We start from the raw sequence: 22,326 nt of genomic DNA on the forward strand, positions 1-22,326 counted from the left end.
GGAATAGCTCTTCCCCTACCATGTGCCTCATTGAATATGATCTCCAGTTCTTCCAAAAACTCACCTAAAGATTATTTTCTAATTATTTGCGTGTGCATGACTATTGTGGTATAGTTTATCGTTACTTTTCGTGTGTAGAACTGGCATACATAGTTTAATATTTATTAATTTAGTATAGCTGTTACGATGAATTTTATATTTGAATTTTTCAATGGAGGAGCGTAGCGCCAACACCGCTTAGTGGTGTGAACTTAGAGCTCCCAATCATGTGTTTTCTTAAGTTGTGCTGCTAGTATGTCGTAGATTCATTTTAGGCAGTATAATTAATTTATCTTGGGTAATATAGTTTTAAACGTGTTTTGTGTTTTTCATTGTATTCGCTTAAAGATGCCTGAACCGAAAACGAGTCCGCTTAAGAACTTTTTTGCCGGTGGATTTGGTGGGATGTGTTTGGTAGCCGCTGGTCATCCACTGGACACTATTAAGGTCAGTCTCTCAGGAATAATTATTTTGTTTTAAAAACTGTAGAAGTGTTTTTTTTTTTTTTTTGACTTAGTGTTAAATCTTGCTTGTGTGAATCACATTAATTGAAAGAGCCGCTTGAACTAGCGAGAGTCCATATGCATTTGGTATCTGATGGACAAATACGAAAAAGTAATACATTGAACAGCAGAATCGTGGAGAAAGTGACTAGTGATGTGATGCAGGGCTCTCTGTTTTGACCGCTACTGTTCAATTTGCGCATAAATGTTAGAAAATGATTTGAAAGGAAATAGTCAGTTGTTTGTTGATGGTGCAAAATTAGGTAGAGTAATCAAGATGATATGGAGAGCTTTGTAGGATGATTTAAATAGGCGATCACTATGAACAAAATATAATGGGGTGTTAGTTTAATGTGGAGAAATGTGAAGTATGCATTTTGGGATAAATAGATTACAAGCTGTATACCCCTTGAATGAACTGTACTCCAGGAAATTGATGAAGCTAGGGATTTTTCTGGAGTGGCAGTAGATAGAGCTGAAGTTTAGAGGGCATATTGCTAATGTTGCCAAGGTTGCTCATATGATTACTTGGTTCTTGAAGAACACAGCAACAGGCAGAGATTTATAAGGCCTTAATACATCCACACCTAGTTACTGTGCTCAGGTCTGTTCAGCTGGGTTTCTTGGAGATGAGGAAGTAGTGGAGAGGATCCAGGTTACTTCTTGGTAAGTGACCAAGGTGGTGAGGGGGACTGTGGAATGCTCTCTGTGAGATTAGATAAAAATTTGGTTGATAGGCAAAAAAGAGTGAATATGATATGAACATTTAAGTTGCTTAAAGGGTTTTACAGGCTGGATGCAGGGAATGTTTCAGCACTTGGCTAAAGGGACAGAACTAGGTGTCATTCTTGTAACTTGAGTAAGAGTGTGGTTAGTAAGTATGAGGACTAGATTTTTTACTTGGAGACTATGAATGAATGGGTTGCCAGAATGTAAGTGCGTCATCTGTTAAAGAGATACAATAGATTGTGTGGATAATTTGGGTCATCAAATGATGAGTCTTCAGGCCTCATGGAAGTGCCCTCCCATAATAATAATAATAATAATTTGTTTGTACATCAACATAAGTTACACTATTTCATAATAACCCAGTAGTATTATAGAGTGACTTCTTAAGCATTAGTTCAGTAAAAGTATTAACATTTACGTTATTTTTAGATGTCAATACTGTATATCATTTCTTTCTATATCTATGCATACTAGATCTTTGGTGCACTAATTATCACCTATTTTGTTCTTGAGCATAATTTCTTGACATTATTATGCTGTTCACAGCAAAACCTAGACCAATATCATCCAGCTAGAATATGAAGAAAGGATCCAATTTTCCATGGATGTATGCCACATTTTAGCCATAAAATTATATTTTAAAAAATTATCTCATTGTAGCATGTTCAGAAACTCTAATGTTAAAGAAAAAGTATATGCAGATTCCATTCCAGATGATTTACAAATTTGCGTCACAACTTTTAAGCAGTTATATGCTTTAACCCCCCAACTGGCCACAACGTCTATAGACGTTCAGCTAAATCTGGATATGAAGTTCTAAAAACCCATTGAATAACACAGATAAGAAGTGCAATTTGGTGTCACTATTTCATCCACATCGGCCGGTAGGGAGGTTAATATATAGTTTATATTAAGATTCTGTATGATATACTATATTGACATATGTATAACTGAAACAATATTTGTACTAAGAAACTGCTTAGTTTCTTAGTACAAATTTCACTTAGTCAGGTTCATAGTATAAATATTGTTTTTCTTATTATTTTGACGGCTATTTTTGCCTGTTTTCGTTTAGGAGTGTCCCTTATTTTAAAAACATTGGCTTTTTACTCAGGAATTCTTAGGGCATTGAAAGTGTATTTTAAAGGTAAATATATGCAGGCTAATAGAGGAAGAAATTTTGCACATGCCTTGTTTGGATGTTAGGTTGTCTTGGTTCTCCATACTTCTGCTGTTAGGCTGTTAAAAGGGGGAGGTTAGGAAACGTGGGGGGGGGGTTGAAGCAAGGTGGAAAAATTAATTAGAAAACCCGGGCCTTTTTAAAATAATATATATATATATACACATTATTATATTTAAGGGCACTTCTTTGGGGAAGGGTTTTATGTGAAACAGGGGCAGGTGGTAGTTTTTCTTATGTTCTTTCACCTACCTTGGCTACTGTAGCTGCTTGTTTTTGTCAGACAGCAGCCTTCATATCTCAGCTGTTATGTTCTGTTTTGGACAGTATCTGATGTCTTGTGCATTTAGATACATACCCTCAGAGTATGTACACACACACCAGTTGTACTCAAAAGATCAATAGTCATTCTATAGTACATCAAAAGCAGTCATAGCAATCATTTGCCATCCTTTTGAGCTAGTGACATACCTGAAAATGACTGTTTTTCTGTTTATCACACTGTTTTTGATATATCTGAGACACTTATATAAGATTATACTGTCAAAGCATTAGTTTTGAAATACTTTCACTAGCTTGTCTGACTTAAATCGTCATCCTCTGTTCCATCACTCAGATCATGACTCTGTGGGTTGTCCATTTACCAGTAAGATAACTTGTTATGACAGGTAAAAAAAAAAAAAAGTTTTGTGTGTGTGTGTAAAGCTCAAAATTAATACATGTTCAGGGCTGGCTCTACCGATGGTGCATTTGCACGGGGCGGCAAAATTGGCATAAACTATACAAAAAATAAAGAGGAAGGGGTGGTAAAATTTCTAGGGGCAGCCCTGTACATGTTGTGTTTATTATTGTGTTTCTGTATTTCACTTAAGTGACTCCATCATTTTTTTTTTTTTTAATGTACAGATGTAGAGGCAGAAGCAATGGAGAAGTCATATTTATCTATATGAGTTGCCAAAAGGTGTTTCACCTTATTATTAAATTTCTCTGGATTCAGAGAAAGATGTTGGAAGTTTTTTCCTACTTGATTAGACTATAATAAATTTAGTTTAATCCTTTATCTAAGTGTAAGCAAATTAAGTTTGCACCTGAAGTATCTTCAGGACTGAGGCAACTCATGGTAAAGGTGGACCAAGCTCTCATCACTCCCTGTCTTAGTATCTCCCATAATGCAAAACACATCTCCTTGCGGATATGTATAATGCTATGCATTAAATTTCTATGCATCTACCCAGACCAGTTTCGACCTTTATTGAGGTCTCGTCTAGATGTTATAAGGTATAATGTTGGAAATAAGTTCTTGTGAAGGGGAATTACTGTGCTGAAAAGTTTTTTTTTCAATCTCAGATGGATATGGCCTCATTTGAATAAGATGCAAGTTTCCCACTTTTAGCTCTTTCAAAATCCGTTTTGGATGAGTTGAAAATTTTCGTATAGTATTCCATGCTTAGTATAAGCAGCAAAGGAAGATGGAGTTTTGGATGAAAGTCAGGTGTGGTATGCTCACAGTAAAAGTTTAATGGATTGAAACAGCACTAGGAAACCATTAAAAATAGTATTTAATTCTTCCAATATTTCATCTCAATTACAGAAACATCGTCAGGGAGTACAAAATGAGACTTATAATACACATACACAAAGGAAGCACAACAACTAACAGGCATGTGGATGAAAGACTAAAGTAGTGAAAATAGTAAAGAATAGTCAATTAATGAAAGACTTCTATGGATACCTGTTAGAGCCTAGGATGTAAACTGGGATCTCAAAGTATTAGTGTTTTCCATATTTTGGGAAGTTTTATGCAATCACATTTATTCAAGTTAGGCTGATTGTTAAGAGCAGCAGCAGATTGTAAAAACAGTCTTTCTCTTCTAAATTAATGTGATGGAGCATGATGGTCCTTTTGCATTTGATTCCGTGAGCTTATCCAAAGCATGGTCTGCAAGGCCAGATTGACCATAGTCATTACTGCAGATGTATTTTTCATGTTCTTCCATTCAGATGAGAGCTGGTCCTCCTGCATAGGCCAATCTTCTTCCTAGAAGAGTTCCTTCTAGGAAGAAGGAACTCTATATACACCTGAAATTGAGGGGGAGGAGTTTGTCTTTAGTGGAGCAGATAAGGATAGCTAGTTTTAAGTAGGCTTAAAGGTGGTACAAAGGTTGTATTTCTCTAAGATTCTGGACTTTCATCTGATGCGCCTCGGACATAGGAATTTTGGTGATAGCATCACTAAAATCCCTCTGTGAAGAGAGGGTCATGGATTGGGGGAAGGACTGACCATTTTCTGACACTGTGCTAACCACAGCCATTATATAGAAAAGTATGTGGTTCATGTGATTGAGCCTCACTGCAAGTTAGGTCTCATTGAAATAAAGGTTATAAGCTCTATGGGTTAGTGTTTTTATGACAGCACACTGTCGAGCGTGGGGGGGGGGGATTGGAAAGTCTGTGAATGCATCTGCTTGTGTGAGTGGGTTTCCTGTATACTGAATATACTGAAGCCTTAAAGTACAAGCCATTAGGAAAAAGAAAACCAGGACGTCCTCTTAAACGATTCAACGATGACTTCTAAGGCCGGAACAGGCCATACTAGGCCTAAATCCTTGATACGTATGATGATGAAAAGGATAGGTTATCATCAGATAGGTGTGTGACTAAGGTGTGTGTCCATTGTAAACTGGATTCCAGAGTGAAGACCATTGAGATGAGAGAAAAGTATTATCATTATTATTACGGGCTACTTCCAAGACATCCTTAGACATATCAAGAGAGAGGTCCTAAACATCATGTCAAGAACTATCCAACATTTGTGCAGTATCTATCATACTTTGCTTTGAACTCATTCACAGTTATGGCACCCACATCAAACCCTATTCCATTCATTCACTACTCTCCAAGCAAAAAAACCACTAGTCACAGGCCTTCTTTTGGACTCTACTCCTGAATACACTACTCTGATATCTCTCCATCAACCACCTTCCTACCATCTCATCAACCCTATATCCATCACCATGTGCTGCAGTTTACTGATTAGAATTCCATGTGGTATCCTGTCAAAGGTCTTTGTAAAGTCCAGCAGTATCACTGTAAACCCATTACCATTATCCAACTGAGCTGTCACTGTATTATAAAACACGAACAAGTTACTGAGGCACGACCTACCCGTCACAGAACCATGCTGCTCCCCATACAGTATCCTATTTCCATCTACCTATTCCTGTATTTTTCTCTTGACCAACTTCTCCAGTACTTTGACAACAACTCCTGATATGCTGATCGGTCGGTAATTTGCTATATCAGTCTTGGAGCCACCTTTATGCAATGGAACTATTTTCCGTTCTAAGCACATAGTAAAGTATCCAATGTGTCTGGGCCATGAGACTAAATAGAAAGGATATCATCTGCATATCCCAACCAGATAGAAGGCTTGAGAGGCACCAAGTCAAGAGCTTGTCTTTCAAAATCTTCCATTAAAAAAAAAAAAAGTAATCTGGGATGAAAGGGGAGACCCCATAGAGGTACCATCTGCCTGTGTATAAATTCTGTTTCCCCCCCCCCCCTCCCAAGAGAAATAACCAGAATAAATAGCAAAGGAAAAGAGGTCAGTGATATTAAGGGGAAAAACTCTTTTTAAAACCAGTAAGGTTTCCCTTTGGTGATACCTTACTGGTTTTAAAAAGAGTTTTGACATCTCATTGTTCACTAACAATGAGATGTCAAAACTCACTAGGATATCAGTATTATTAACAGTTATATTTGCAATGAAGCTTTTAAAATGGAAAGAATTTTTTATGTATGATTTGGCATGACTAGTAATGGGCAAAAGATTTTGCTAACCATTTGGATAATTTATAGAAGTTGCAAAGATCACCCCACTTGGCATTTTTATAATGTCAACACTCTGGTAAGAGTAGCTATATGCATGTTGGTCCATGGGGAAAGAGATCAGTACTAAATTATGGTGTGAATTACCTGATGAACAAGTAATAATCACAGAGTAGTTAGAAGGTCGCTATTAAGGAAGAGGTCCAGAGTGTTTGGAGAATGGTTAGTGTTATATGGTATTTGAGCAGGTGTGTGAACTATTTGCATAAAGTCATTCATGATAGGAAATGTCCTAGCATCTCAACTTGTTTGATCTCTGTAGTTAGAATAGAAAAAACAGTTGGTGTTGTGAACATTAAAATCCCCAAGGAAAATGACCTTGTTAGGAAAATTGGGGTGAAGAAAATTGATAATTAATGAGAGGAAATCAAAAAAGTTTGAAATGATTAATGACATTAGGAGAACAACAGAGACAACAGGTCAGTTTGATATAATGTGCTTCCTGTTGGAGGCTTAATGGATTTTTTACAACACTCAAAAAGAATTAAAATAGAATTTAATACTTCCTATATTTCGTCCTAGTCACTAGGACATCTACAGGGATTACAAAAACAATTAATGTAACATATGCACAAATAACTCTTTAATTAATTCTTTTTGAGTGTTGTAAAAAATCCATTAAGCCTCCAACAGGATGTCCTCACAGCACTTAAGCCTCTACACACGTATTGATATAATGTGGTAGAGATTTTCAACCAGAGGAGTTCAAAATTGAGAGATTCTAAGTTGGTCTTGACATGTTATATAAGAGAAAACATATGCACATGTTCTACCTTTGAGTCAAAGAGTGCATAATTAGAAAAGTTGAGATAAGCAGTGCTTATCTCAGGGAACTGCAATTTGAGTTTCTATTAGGAAAATTAGGTGAGATTTTGCAGACCAGAGATGATAATGGACATTGTAGTAATAGTATGGAAACAGCAAATTTTTTTGAAGCATAAGCAGCATGTGATGGAGAATGTGATCTTGAGGTGGCCAAGCAGGGGATGGTTATTGTCAAGAAAGAATATAAGTGGCATTGTATGTTGCAAGTGGCTGTGGAAAGCTCAATACCATTAGTTGTGATGAGCTGTGGGAGAAAAGAAATAAAAGTATGGGAATTGATTGGTTGATTCATCTGACACAACAGTGTATAACTGTATACCAAGAGTTAAATCAGTAAGTCAGTAGGAGTGAAAAGGATGAACAATGAAATCAAGAGCAGTGTGAGAAAAGCTGTTATGGAGCAGATTCAAGAAGATGGTGTTCAGATGCTTGAGGTTTATAAAACATAGGCTAGAAAAAGTGATAAGCATGGTAAAGAAACAGAAAGTGAGAGGAGATTATTTATTATTATTACGTGACACCTCCAAGTAGTCCAGAGACTCATCGAGGGAGGGGACCCACTCTACAGTTCTGTCTCTATCACTCAGTCCACCAACTACAGCGAACCGCATCATCTACACTAACACCATCTACTGCCTACTACCACCACCACCAGTATTTTCACGGACAATCACAAACATCCATTCCCATGGCAGGATTCGAACTCACAACCTTTTGGCTGGAGAGTGGATATGCTAGTAATTGGTGTCAGTCCAAGGAAAATCCAAGGAATTCTTCTCTTATGTGGTAAGAGGAAGAATAATTACCAAAGGATATTGGTGAATGGTTATGTTAGGATGACCATAGCAAAGGATGTAGTGGAATTATTTAATGAGCACTTTGGCAGTGTATATCATACTACTGGCATAAGTTATGCTATGCAGTACCTAGATGGAAGGCAAATCATTGAGGGAATAGAGGTGAAAGAATCAAAGGTATATTGAATGAGTTGGATGTTAATAAGATAGTGAGAATAACTGACACATTCATACGTTTTTAGGAAATATGCAAAAGAGCCTGGGTTTTATTCAAGTCTTGAGATGGGAAGAAATAGAAAGAAGACAAACTAGTGCCAGTACACAAGCATGGTTCCAGGACAAAAGTTGTAGATCAGTATGCCTATACTGATCATCAGTTCTTATTAACCTTTTGAGCAGTAATGCTGCATGCGTGCGTGCACACACACATAAAGTTACCAAAGGTACTTGAAATCTGCTATAAAAATACTTGCAGAAGAAAGAAGCCTAGACTTGTGGGAAGAAGAATGGAAACTATCAAAAAAAAAAAGGATCATCAATAAAAGAATTCTTTCCTAGCATCAGAAGCAAACTCCGGCTGAAAAAACATGCTATTTCTTCAGGTGTTTAACCATGCTACTAACAGGACATGGAAAACTAAGACACTACTTACACAGATTCCATATCCTGTAATCACCATGTATTTGTAGTTCACAACTTCAACAGACTGTTGACCACATACTTTACGACTGCCAGCTACTGGACTCCATATGGATGCCCCTAATGCAACACGTCATTACTTCTGGAGGCAAGTGGCCAGTGTCAAAACAGAGACTTATTGAAAAGTATTACTCAGAACCAATTAAATTTGCCAATAAGATCAACTACCAGTCGCTGTAAAGTAACATAAATTATTGATATTGTATGGATTATGTAGTGTAAATATATGTATATATAAAAATATAAATATGGATGTAAAAGTTGGAATATGTACATATAGATGTAAAAATATAAATGTAAATATGAATATTAATACAAAATTGGAAATGTAAATAATATTAATACAAAATTGGAAATGTAAATATGAATATTGATACAAAATTAGAAATGTAAATGTTAATCAATATTTGGAAGCTACATGTAATATATGCATTGTATGCGGTGGAGCATGTAGGAATAAATTACCTCCTGGTAGGGTTATTATTGGGAGGAAAATGCAGAAAACACACACACACACACACACAATTTGGAGACTCAGAACTTTTTTCAAGTGCTTGAAAAAAAGTTCCATGTTTGGTCTCTAGAGCAGGGTTTCTGGATTATATAGAAACTAAATTAAAAATAATAATAAAAAAAAAAACATGCATCTATTCCCAAAACAGTGTCAACATATACTGTATTTATAGTATTTGGACACCTAGCTATGGTCAAAAAATGCATTTTAATTACATTTCTAGTACTGAATGGGACCTCTTTTGGCCTGAATGACAGCAACTACCCTTCAGGGCATGCTTTCAACCAATTTCTGATACATCGCAACAGGAATATTCTTTCATTGCTGATGGTGGCTTCTGTGGTCTGGAGCAAATTCATCCCAAAGGTGTTTGAGGAGTTGAGGTCAGGCAGTCAGCCAGTCCAACGCTTTGTTTTGTTCAAACCAGTCTCGTACACACAATTCTGTATGGCATGGAGCTTTGTTGTGCTGAAACATGCAAGAGTCGCTGCCGAAATATTTCCACAGCATCAGAAGCATGAAGATGTCCAGGTAGTGATAAGATGTCATAGTTTTGGGCATGTTCACCCACAGACCAATCCCCATCCATCTGAAACACCCCCATACCATTACTGAGCCTTCACCAAAGTTGACAGTTGGAATGATTCAGTCTTGCTGGAACTATTCTCTGGGTAATCTCCAGATCCAATTGACCATCAGAGTTAAACATTTGGAAGCATGATTCATTGCTCCACAGAAATTATGGTAACCTAAGACATTATGGTAATCTGTCATGGTAACCTAAGGCATACAACTCTCTGTAGACAGTTCTAGTGCTGACAGATTTTACTGCAGCATTTTCCAAATCAACTGGAAAGCTGTTGGAAGTTTATTTTGCACTTGGTTAGACTATAATAAATTTAGTTTAATCCTTTATCCAAGTGTAGGCAAACAAAGTTTGCGCCTGAAAATATCTTCAGGACTGAGGCAAGGTAGTACATCTGTTGGCCACTCATAGCAAAGGTGGACCAAGCTCTCATCTCTCCTTGTCTTAGTATCTACCTCAGTCCTGAAGATATTTTCAGGCACAAACTTTGTTTGCCTACACTTGGATAAAGGATTAAACTAAAAATTTATATACTATAAATTTATTATAGTCTGACCAAGTGCAAAATAAACTTCCAAAATCTTTCTCTAAATCCAGAGTAATTTAATAATAAGGTGGTACACCCTCTGGCAACTCGTACAGGTAAATATGACCTCTCTATTGCTTCTGCCTTGGTATCACCACTTCTGGGTCTGCCTCCCACTGACAAGACCTCAATAAAGGTCGAAACTGGTCTGGGTAGTGACTCTTCCCTTAATGCATAACATTATTCATGTCCACAAGGAGATGTGCTTTGCATTATGGGAGATACTAAGACAAAGAGAGATGAGAGCTTGGCGTGTGGAAAGAAAACACCCTCCTGGGGTATTTTCTTTCTTTGCTACGAGTGGCCAACAGATGTACCACCTTGCCTCAGTCCTGAAGATATTTTCAGGTGCAAACTTTGTTTGCCTACACTTGGATAAAGGATTAAACTAAATTTATTACAAATGGAAAGCAAGGGCTGCTTCTTATGAGGTGCAGGATTCTTGAACATTCTGAGACACAGCTCATCAATCTCAGTCAGTGAGTGTCAGTGGCCTCCTGGGGTGTTTTCTTTCTGTGGTAGCACCATCAGCTTTCCATCTAGATTTCAGTATACTGAGATGATTAGCAATGGCACGAACAGACTTACGTGACATTACTGACTACCATCCCGTGTTGGTAGTCTATCAGTTTAGCTGAATGTGGCATCTTGACATTGAGTAAAGCGCAAAACTTGCAGCACATCCTTTTATTACCAGACTTAAGCAAACACTTCCTGGATGGGATTCTCTTTAATGATCAGCATGGGTTTGTGAAGTATGGAGTTTGCTTTTAGCAGTCTGCCTTTATTTTATGATAAGGTGATGAATGCATTGGTTAAGGTAGATGCACTTATAATGATATTCTTGGCTTTTGCAAAGGTATTTTAAAGTTTTATTTTTATTGCAAAATGACAACTAGTGTACAAGCTGGAGAAGATAGGGATGGATAATAGATTGAGTAGATGGATTGATGATCAGCTCTCTGAACGATGCCAACAAGGGTGTTTGAGGAAAAAAAATAACCAATTGAGTGCTGCAGGGTTCTGTTCTTGTTCTCTGCTGTTTAACTTATTCATTAATATTTCATTTAGATTTATAGGGGATCTTCAGTTGTTTATCATGATGTGAAGTTAGGGAAAATTTTAAGAAGAGATGATGCATTAACTCCTTTTTGGGAAAATTTAATTGATCTTTTAGTTTGGATGAATGAATGGGATTATGGCTGAATGTTAGAAACTCTAAGGCATTATACTTTACTTTGTATTGCTTCAGTATAGTACAGTACAGTACACAATGCTGTATGTACTGTATTTGTGGAACTGAAGATTGACTCTGAACAATCCAGCAACTTAGTGTATGGGAAGGGAGGGAGTGTTCCAGGAAAAAAAAAAAAAGGTAACTAGTAGTGTACTACAAGGTTCTAGTCTTGATCTCTGCTGTGCTTCAGTAGATGGGTGAGATTTGAGATCTGGAAATGATAGTCGAGAGCATCCAGAAGTTCAGAGGGCATATTACAAGTGTTGCAAAAACTGTGCTATGAGCAACAATGTACTCTACATTGTTGCTCTAAGGATTGCGTTGTCAAGTGGATTAGGGAGCTGGTTGTGCTTCTATATGAAGCATTGGACAGATCACACATACTGTTGTGTTCAGATTTGGTTGCTTAGTTTCCGTTATAATGTGGAAACTCTGGAGAGTATCCAAATGCTAGATAATTAAAGCAGTATCAGACTCTGGCATGTTTGTTAATGGGAAAGGTTGAGAGAATGTATATTTCAGAGATTAGTGGATAGGCAGAAAAGAGGTGATATGATAGAAACATTTTATTTATTACTATAATATTTTATATTATAATATTATATAATATTAGAGAGGTTAGTAAGAACTCACATACAGAAATGGGTTGTCAAACAAGTTATACTTTGCAAGGAGCAACATGGATATACTAAAGGAAGGTCATCTTTTGGCAATTTGCTCATATTTTATAACTGTTATGGCTGAGTTGAATAAAGGGAATGGATACACTATGATAATGTTGGATTTTGCTAAGGCATTTGATAGGATACCACACAAAAGGCTGTTGCATAAACTGGAGAATATGGGATTGGAATGTAAACTCTTGACTTGGATCAGTGGAGGTTGACAGAGATATCAAAAACTGGTATATATATTATGTATATATATATATATTTATATGTTGGGTGTGAAGCTGCCAGATTTAAGGTAATCAGTGATGTATCTCAGGGTTCAGTCCTTGGGTCACTGTTGTTCAATCTATACATTAATGACAGTAGAAAGGGTCTAACAAGAGATGTACAATTGTTTGCTGATGATACAAAGGTAGGCAAAGCAATCAGGGATGCTATTGATATCCAGCACTTACAAAATGATTTGAATAGGCTGGAAATTTGGGCAAATGAAAATGACTGCCAGTTTAATGCAAGTAAGTGTAAAGTTATGCACTTTGGCATGATGAGATTTTCAGCGGAATATTACGTTAGTAGGGTTATGCTACAAGAAACTGAGACTAGGGATCTTGGTGTAATGGTGGATAGGAATTTGAAATTCAAAGATCACATAGCAAAAGTTGCAAATGCAAGTCTGAGAATAATTGCGGTGTTGAAGCGAACCTTGACAGGTAAGGATTAGGAAGTCATTTTACCCCTTTATTAAGCCTTGATAAGATCAACTTGGATTATTCTGTGCAGATTTGGTCTCCCGAGTTCCAAGGGGGATAAAGAAGCTGTGGAAAAGATGTAGAAAGAGTTACAAAGATTATATCTGGATTATGGGATTTTGATTATGAGGACAGATTACAAGTATGTGGATTATAGACTCTGTCAACAGGAGAAAGAGGAGGTGATATGATAGAGGTCTATAAACTTTTGAATGGATGTTATAGGATATTGTCTGATGAAATTTTTCGTTATATGGAAGGAGAGAACACGGGAGGGGGGGGGGAAGAGATCCATAGAAGTTAAGTTTGTTTGCAGTCAAGAAAGAGTTAAGAGCTAGGTTTTTCTCTCATAGAGCAGTGAGTGAACAGAATAGTTTGCTTTTAGGGGTAGTGAATGTATATAGTGCGAATGAATTTAAGAGAAAGTGTGACAGCTGGTAGCCTCTCTCAATGAGCCCTTGACTCCCTGGATGTCTCAAATAATATTTTATGGAGGATGATGATGGAGTACTACTTTCTGATGTTATATTAATGATGGAGTACTAGTTTATAATTAAGTGTCCATCACTATTAAATTATTTCAGGAATTTACAACATATACTAGAATATTAATTAAAAGAAACTTTAATAAATACTTCTATATTTTGGCAATATCACATCGGCATCTTCATGGGAACATAAAACTATGACACGTGCACGCAGGCACTATAAAGAGTAAATGAGGCAGAAGAGAGAAAACTACTGTTGTTCCTAAAGTCCTAAAGGTGCTCCCTAGCAGGCTATATTGGGTTGTCTTGGCTGTTGGGCTGAAGTTCTCAAGATGCAAGCCTCCCAAATTTGGGGCAGTCTCATGCACCCAATTTGTTGAGATGTGGAAAGTTTTTAGAGCTGAGGCTGATTCCATGAACAATCTTTCATATTTAAATTTGCTGCAGTGTAATAACGTGGCTTTCTTCCAGCGTATTTTGTGGCGAGTATACAGAGCATGGTCTGCAAGCCCAGAGTGGCTGTATTGGTGAAACCGCATGTAGTCTTTGTGGTCAGATATCCTGATGATTTGCTGTCCTGCCTGTTTGACCAAAGTAGGACTGTTTATAGCTGCAAGGGACCAGGTAGGTCTAGGGGAAATGGCTGGTCTTTGGGGGGAGCAGATAAGGGATGCCAATTTCTTATATGGTTTGTAACAAAGTCAGGTCATATTTTTTTAAGATTTTAGTTAACTTTTCAGAGGTGCCTCAGATATAGGGAATGGTGATGGTTTTACTATTTTTTTGGATTGTTTGGGAGTTGAGTTGTAGCTATTGGCTAAGAAAGTGTTAAGGATGTGGTTTAGTTCGGTGGTTAGGTCATTGTCATCTGAACAGAATAAGTTTGCCCTGTTATATAGTGTTTTTATAACCCCATATTGTTATGAGGGGGTGGTGGGATTGTTGTTGGTCAATGTATCTGCCTGTATAGGTAAGTTTTCTGTAAACAGAGAAAGCCAAGGATCCATCAGGCGAGTGATTACAGTGTCTAGGAAAGGGAGACTGTTGTTTTCTTCTTTTTCCAAGGTGAACTGAATTCTGGGGTTGGTTGTTTAAGTGTGTTAAGGAGTAGAGTGCATCTGAGCCACATGGCCAAATAGCGAACACATCATCAACGTAGTGTAGCCAAACAGTGGGTTTTTGTGGGAGCTTTCTCTTCAGAAGTCTCCATAAAGAAGTTGGCCAGGGGTGGGTAGAGTGGTGAACCCATGGCTCTCCCTTCTATCTGTTTGTAGAATTTTTCTTGCCAAACGAAATAGCCTGAGTTCATTGTGAAATGAAATAGGGCTGAGATATCGGGAGGAAATTTGGCTTGGATGAACTCTAATGTTTCCTTGAGTGGGACATTTGTGAATAAGGAGGAGATGTCAAAACTGACCATTACATCAGTATGTTGGAGTGAGAGGTTTTCTATACCGGCTTTGAGGTGGGCTGAGTTTTTTGTGTGAGATGCTTGCACATGTCATAGTTTTATGTTCCCATGAAGATGGTGATGTGACATTGCCAAAATATAGGAAGTATTTATTAAAGTTTCTTTTAATTAATATTCCAGTATACATTGTAAATTCCTGAAATAATTTAATAGTCATGTGTTACCAACTACAAGAATTAAGTGTCCAGTTGGCAAAGATGACTGATTTGTAATATAAGCCAGTAAATGTGTGTGTGACCCAATATGAGTTGCCGAATAATATTATGTACCAAAATTTTAAAATGTTTGGAATTTTCTAGGTTCGTTTACAAACAATGCCAAAACCATTACCTGGGCAGTTGCCAATGTATTCAGGAACCTTTGACTGTGCACGCACCACAATAGTTAAAGAGGTGAGTCATTGTTTTTGTGCTTTGAATGGTAGTATTTGCTTATGAAAGCAGTTTTGATTATGATGCATACATTGTTTTATTTTTTGAGCCAAGATACACAAAAACTTGCTTGGTTGTTTGGTGGTGGAGACTTATATAATTTTGTAAAAGCACTAATGTAAATAAAAATAAGCTGTTCATTTATTATTTGTTTCTGTACATTTTTATATTATGACTATTTTGTGAAATCAGATATTCACCTGAGAAAACAATTTTGCTATGTGAATGAACACAACTCATTCTTTTCTGCATCAATGTTGAGTTCAAGTGACCTGGCTTGATACTTTGAGAATGCTTGAATATCAAGAATCAACCAATATTATTTTAACTAAGAAAGCAAAATTACTATGTAGCAAGCTTCATAATTTATAGATCATCAGTAAGTGATTTTCTTTAAGGCTATTTCCAAATACAGGTGTTCCTCACTTTACACAGTTTTGAATAATGTGTTTTTTAAATTAACATGGTTAATAAATTGATACCGCAGTTTATTTAACATGGGTTAAAAATCCACTTAACATGTTCCATTCATGAAATACATTTGTTAACATCCTCTTATTTTCAGTTTGCAGAAAATGTCTTTGGAGTGCAGAAACCAAGTGATTTATGTAAAGCAGTTTTCAATAGCAAATAAAGATTTATATATATGTATACTTGAAATCAGAATTGCATATGCGATTTTCTATATCATTAAGACAGTTTACAAATAAAGTAATCAAAACCATTTAAACTAGAATGCTGTATACTTTATATTGAAAATGTAAGAATGCATCCTACACATATTGGCCACTGAATTAGAAACTTTTATTTTATGTATAGGCATGCAACTGCCAATACTGATCCTCTTCAATTCCTTGCACATATTTCAGTGAAATGTGTTGGGAACAGTCTTCAGTAAATGTTTCGATCAATTGTCGCACACAGGAAGTTCTGTTTGTTTATACAAGGCTTCTCATATAATGGCAATCTTATTCCCTGATAGTCTGTCTTAGGAGCTTAGTTTACGCCCCTTAGACAGCAATGTGGGTTATTTTCCTACTGATTAAACACCTGGGATATCTCAGCTTTTGAGAAACCAGTCTGCTCTGCTGTTTTCAAAATCGTGTCGCCAGCCAGATAGCTCACAGTAAGCTCTTTATCAAACTATGAAAGATCCTTTGTTTTTCCCATTGTGATCAACATTATTGACAATTACTGGCCAGTAGCATTCCTAAATAGTTGCCTAGAACACGTGGTGATGCACACGACCAAGTATTTTGCACATATATTGCATAAGTGACATTTACGTATATCTGCATAAAGGTTTCTAACTCAGTGGCTGATACATCTATGTAGAAGGGACATAATATGCTATCAAGGAAATTCCTGCTTCAAGAAAAACATGGGGAAGCGCTGCCCCATCATGAACCAATTCATAGTGTTTTTTCCAAGAGTTGCTTTATAATTTCAAATGACAAGATTTTGTAACGGAGTGTGAACATACATACTGTATATATGTACTGTAAGTATTGCGGTTCAAGCCACCATTAAATAAGCCCATGTTGACTAATTGTCTACTGCCTTGTTGTAAACATTTTTGATATTAAATTATCTTTCAACATAAAAGGAAGAGTGAAATAATGAATCTCAGTGATAAAAAAAGAATTGAAAAGTTATCACTTTAAACCAAAAATTTGAATTAAGTAGTGATAAGAAATTAAAAATGGCATGCAATTTTAGACTGAATGAAACAACAGTGTGAACTCTTGCATCATTCAGTAATTGTTAAACTTGCATTCAGAAGAACTGAGTGATAATAACCACATTAACATTGAACAAAATGTGTATGAAGTACAAGGTGACTGTGATACAGAAGAAAATGCACCAACAAAAAGACATAACTTTAAAATAATTTGAATCATTGTTTTGAGCTGTAAAAACTTTAAAAACTTATGGATATTGGCTTTAACCTCACAGTATGCAGGTCTGCTGGAATGAGCTGTTACCATGAAACATACAGAAAAGGAAACAGCGAATTACCTTATTTAAATATTTCTCGTAATTTTCTCTTAAATACAAGTTATTTTTTAAATCTTTTAAAAACATTTTATTATATTTTATAGTTATATTAGCCAACCTAGCTGACTGAGTGGTTAGCATATCCGCTCTCCAGCCAAAAGGCTGCGGGTTCGAATCCCGCTGTGGGCATGGATGTTTGTGATTGTCTTTGGAAATAGGTAGGTGGTGGTGGTGGTGGTTGGTATTGGTGTAGTTGGTGGACTGAGTGGCGGAGACAGAGTTGTAGGGCAGGTGCCCTCCCTCGATGAGTCTTTGGACTCCCTGGAGGTGTCTAATAATAATAATAATAAAAAAAACAAATGTATTTAAAAAAAACTAGTAAAGATTTCGAAAGCCTATGGATGAGTTACAATTTTTTTCATTGCTTATATTTGATAAACATGGTTTCACTTAGCATGCCATTTTCGTGGGATACATTAACTGTGTAAAACAAGGGATTTGTGTAAATATGGTTAAGATACAGATTATATCCAGATCTTGGAAAAATTTTGTGCTGGGTCACCCACCATTCAGGCAAATATCTCGCTTGTCAGCCTGGGTGGACTCTACCATGTTTGCCACAAGTACTAATGTTGAAGCAAATATGTTAAATAATATTAGTGTGTTTATCAGTTCTGTGAAGAAAACTTTCATGCATTTTATATCATATAAGATCATTTATCATATTTTTTTATTAATAATACAATTTTTCCTTTATATTTTTGTTTCTAACACTTTTGTCTTGAATTTCTTTTATAAAAAAAAGCAATTTCTTCTCTGCCATTATAAAGTAAATGTTTAGAAACATTCAGCGTCATAAAAACTCAGTAAAATAAAATGCACATACAACTACATTAGTCCATTTCTGAATTCTGATTGGTTCTGAAACATTGTCAGTTGGACAGGGTTAGTGATGTCATATGGGGGCAACTTGAAAAAGAATTTTAAAAAAAATGAGGTGAGAATTAACATAATGAAATATTTTTTGAGAAAAAATAATTTTTTTTTTCAAGTTTTAATAATCCATTACTGACTATCAAATTCTGCATGTTCCATCATCAGTTGAGAAATAAACTAATTACTGATCTCTGCTACATATCTGTTTTAGGTTGCTGTGTTGCAATTAACTGGTGACCTCACGGTATGCATGGTGTGCTCTTTTAAGAAAAATGGTACATACGTATCCTATCCTCTTCAGTCATGTTTTATTGCTACAAAATCAATGATAATCGACAAAACAGATATTTGTAATGACCAGCATTTCCCAATAGATGTGATAAGTAAATATGCTAAAAACTAATTTTAAAAACTAAACACAAGGAGAGGGAATTTGTTGAGTTTCTGCAGGTAACTATCTAAAGCAGCATGCGATGCAAGTAACACGAGGTTTATCAGTGTTACATTTGGCGATATCCTCACAGGATGTAGTTGTGAATGAGGTATCAACACTGCCACCTGTTGGTGAAAATGAACATGAGGTATTGGTTTGGAATGTAGTCAAACAGGAAAATGTTATCAAGAAGGTCTATATGTGGAACTATAAGGTGGGTGATTATCAGAAGCTCTGTAGCCAACTAATATCAATACATTGGGTTGATGAATAGTGCAGAAAAAAATTGTTGACAGTGCATGGGAAATGATAAGGCACTATCTGACACAAGCAATGCATAATTGCATATCAAGAGTTAAGCAAATAAAGTAGGAGTGAGGTGGATGAATGTGAAATCAAGCAAGCAGTGTTACAAAAGAAGTTTTGGAGGAAGTACAAGACAGTTCGTAGTGAACAGATGCATGAAGAATATAAAGTGCAGGCCAGAAAAGTGACAAGCATAGTTAAAAAAGAAAAAGTAGAATATGAGAGGAGATTGGCCAGTCATGTCAAAGCTAATCCAAGGGAATTTTTTTGCTACATGGCAAGCAAGAGGGAAAAATAATAATGGCAGGTTGATACTGGTGGATAGTTACGGTAGCAGAGTAACCATAGCAAATGATATAGTGGAATTATTTAACAAACACTTCATCAGTGTATATTGTGGTGTGAATGATTCTGTGCAACATGTACAAGGGAGGCAAAAATTTGGAGAATTAAAGGTGAAAGAATCAGAGGTGTATCAAGTGTTTCTTGGATTAGATGTTAATGAGGCAGTGGGAATGGATGACATCGCTACGTATTTTTAAAGAATGTGCAAAAGTGTTAGGCATGCCCTTGTCCTGGTTATTTAATGAAAGTCTTGCAGTGGGGAAGATTCCTAAGGAGTGCAACGAAGGCAAAATAATACCTCTCGACAAGCATGGTTTGAGACAGGGTTGCCAGATTGGCCATTTTATGGCCAAATTTCAAAAATTTGGCACTTTTTTGAACTCTGGGGCCATGAAAAAATCAGTTTGGCCATTTATGCAAATATGGCCACTAATTTGACCATTTTTACAAAGATTTCAAATCATATGAATTATTTACTTAGTTTAATATTGGTGTCGCATTGTTAGGCTAGCTGTTGGTACCCCTTTATCCGGCATTTGGTTGGCGGTGACGCGCTTGATGCAAATTGACTGTTACTGAAAAGGTTTGTTCGATAATGTCATAATGAGCCTTTGGTAGCTGACTTATAGTTTGTTACTATGACTCCCTCAATAACACCAAGCATGCTTGAGCTTCATTCTGTACTTGTATAAAACAAGTACACAAAGCTCCCGCTCACTATTGTTGCTATAAACTTGATCCAGTTCTGTTGATAAATACCACCAAACACGATGCAGCTTTGTTTTGTACTCGTATAAAACACGTACGCAACAGCCATACCAGCTTGGGTCCATGTCTGTTTTGATCATCTCTAGTTAGTTATGGCATAGACTTTGTGTTGCAAGTGTTGTTCCGTTGCGTGATATCAGACATTTGGTGCTCTCTGGTGATAGTTCTATCAAAATATTCCAGTATAAGCTTTCATACTGGAATATTTTGCATAAACTTTACCTGCATTGTGACAATATGCAAGGAATATGTTCAATTTCGTAAGAATGGTAATTAAGTGATTTTAGTATAATTAATGAATATTTTTTAATATCGTTTATAGACTCGATCTTTATCTTGCTTATATTTTTGTTATTTTACCTTTACCAGATTGGTGTTTGCTGTGCCAGATTAGTATTTGTACTTCAAATTCTGTAGTACTATTATCTATAATTTTTTTTTTGTTTCTTCATTTTCTGAATTGAGATATTTTGTTTTTTTCAAGCCTTTTAAAATGCCTAAGTACAAAAGTGATAATAGAGGTGGAGGAAAATATATAAAAGAGTGGGAAGTAAAATATTTGTGGCTGAAATCTTCTGATGATGGACAACATGCATATTGCACGTATTTCAAAACTAACGTAATGCCAAAACTTTATAACGTATCTGTTCACGAAAAATCAAAGAAACACCAATATAAATCTCCCAGTACATCACAAACAACTCTAGATAAAGTTATCAAATCATCCATGAATGACCAGGAAAAACAAGAGAAATAGAACTTAGCCTTGCAATAGCATGTCATTCCTCAATTCGTGCTGTAGATCACGTAGTTGAAGTAGTTAAGAAACATTGCCAAAATAGTGTTCTTGGTGGCATTAAACTGCACAGAACCAAATGTATTGCAATTATAGAACATGTAATTGCTGTTTCATTGAAAGAGCAACTGAAGCATGATTTAGAAGGTGTAAAAAGTATGTATTACTAGTAGATGAATCAACAGATATTGCAATACAAAAGCATTTGTGCATAGTTCTTAGATTTTTTTGCAATGAAACAAATAAAATTCACTCAGCTTTCTTGGATCTTATACCTGTTGTAGAGACAACAGCGGAGGTTTTATTTAATAAAATTTCAGAAGTGTTAGCTTCATATAATCAAACTCTTAAGAACTGTGTTGGGTTTCTAGTGATGGTACTGCTGCTATGGTTGGAAGTAACAATTCCCTGTGGACTAGGATTAGAAATGAAAATCCGAACTGTATTCAAACGAAGTGCATTTGCCACTCTCTGGCAATTTGTATACAGCATGCATTTTCAAAGCTGCCATCCAATGTTGGATTCATTTTGACTGAAATTTCTTCATGGTTTTCAAATAGCAATATGAGAAGAGAAGATTTTAAGGCTCTTTTTAAAGTGATGAATTCAGCAGTTGAAGATGACCAGGAACGAGATATACCTCTTCCATTTATGAAATTGTCCAAGACAAGGTGGTTAGTGAGAGGTAAAGTCTTCAATAATATACTGCTAAATTGGGAAGAATTAATTGCCTACTTCACCTGCTGTGAACAATCTGGAGGTCAGGATACAAGGTATAAGGCATGGTTGATAAAAGAGATGCTACAAGATAGGATGAATTATTTTTACTTTGTATTTGCTACTCCCATTGTTAAAGAGTTCGAAAGACTTAATGTTTTGTTCTAGCTTATCCTTACGATCTTGCCAAAGAACTGCGCGCACACAGAGATAGTCTTTATCAAAGGCTGTACAATGAAGATGGAACATTCAAAATAGTAGAAAATGTAGACTTTGGAATTAAATTTGATCAAGAAATTAGGACGTACTTGATCAGCTTTAGCACTTCTCCTAATATGGAACAAGAAAATAATAAAATAAAGTCTGTGAAATTTAGGTGCCAAGCCATGCTTCAAGAATCATTGAATCAAGTGAACAAGCGGCTCTCTGAGTCAGCTGATATATTTAAAGGTCTGTCACTTTTAAATCCTACTGTTATTCTAAGCCAAACAGAAAAGGGAAAATTTTCTGATCTGCCATTTTTCTACCTAATAAACGATGTTGATGTAGTCGAAGACCAATACAGAAAAATTAGCCTTGTTGCATGGAATGAAGAAGAAAACTTCAAACAAGTTGGAATCCCTAAGGAAGCTTT

General features: G+C 36.2%; 1 protein-coding gene across 1 annotated transcript in view; it reads left to right on the forward strand.

Annotated features, from left to right (window-relative positions):
- Positions 1-309: 309 nt before the first annotated feature.
- Positions 310-22,326, forward strand: part of colt (carnitine/acylcarnitine carrier protein colt, mitochondrial) — a 201,735-nt gene continuing 179,718 nt past the window's right edge. Inside the window, exons 1-2 of the mRNA XM_090393217.1 lie at positions 310-486; positions 15,262-15,354. Of these exons, the coding sequence (XP_090249343.1) occupies positions 388-486; positions 15,262-15,354 (192 nt within the window). The 5' untranslated portion in view covers positions 310-387. The remainder of the gene's footprint in view (positions 487-15,261; positions 15,355-22,326) is intronic.

This window comes from Typopeltis vanoorti, chromosome 5, assembly GCF_054136105.1.
Source record: "Typopeltis vanoorti isolate ZY-2024b chromosome 5, IOZ_Tvanoo_1.0, whole genome shotgun sequence".
NCBI classification, from domain to species: domain Eukaryota; kingdom Metazoa; phylum Arthropoda; class Arachnida; order Uropygi; family Thelyphonidae; genus Typopeltis; species Typopeltis vanoorti.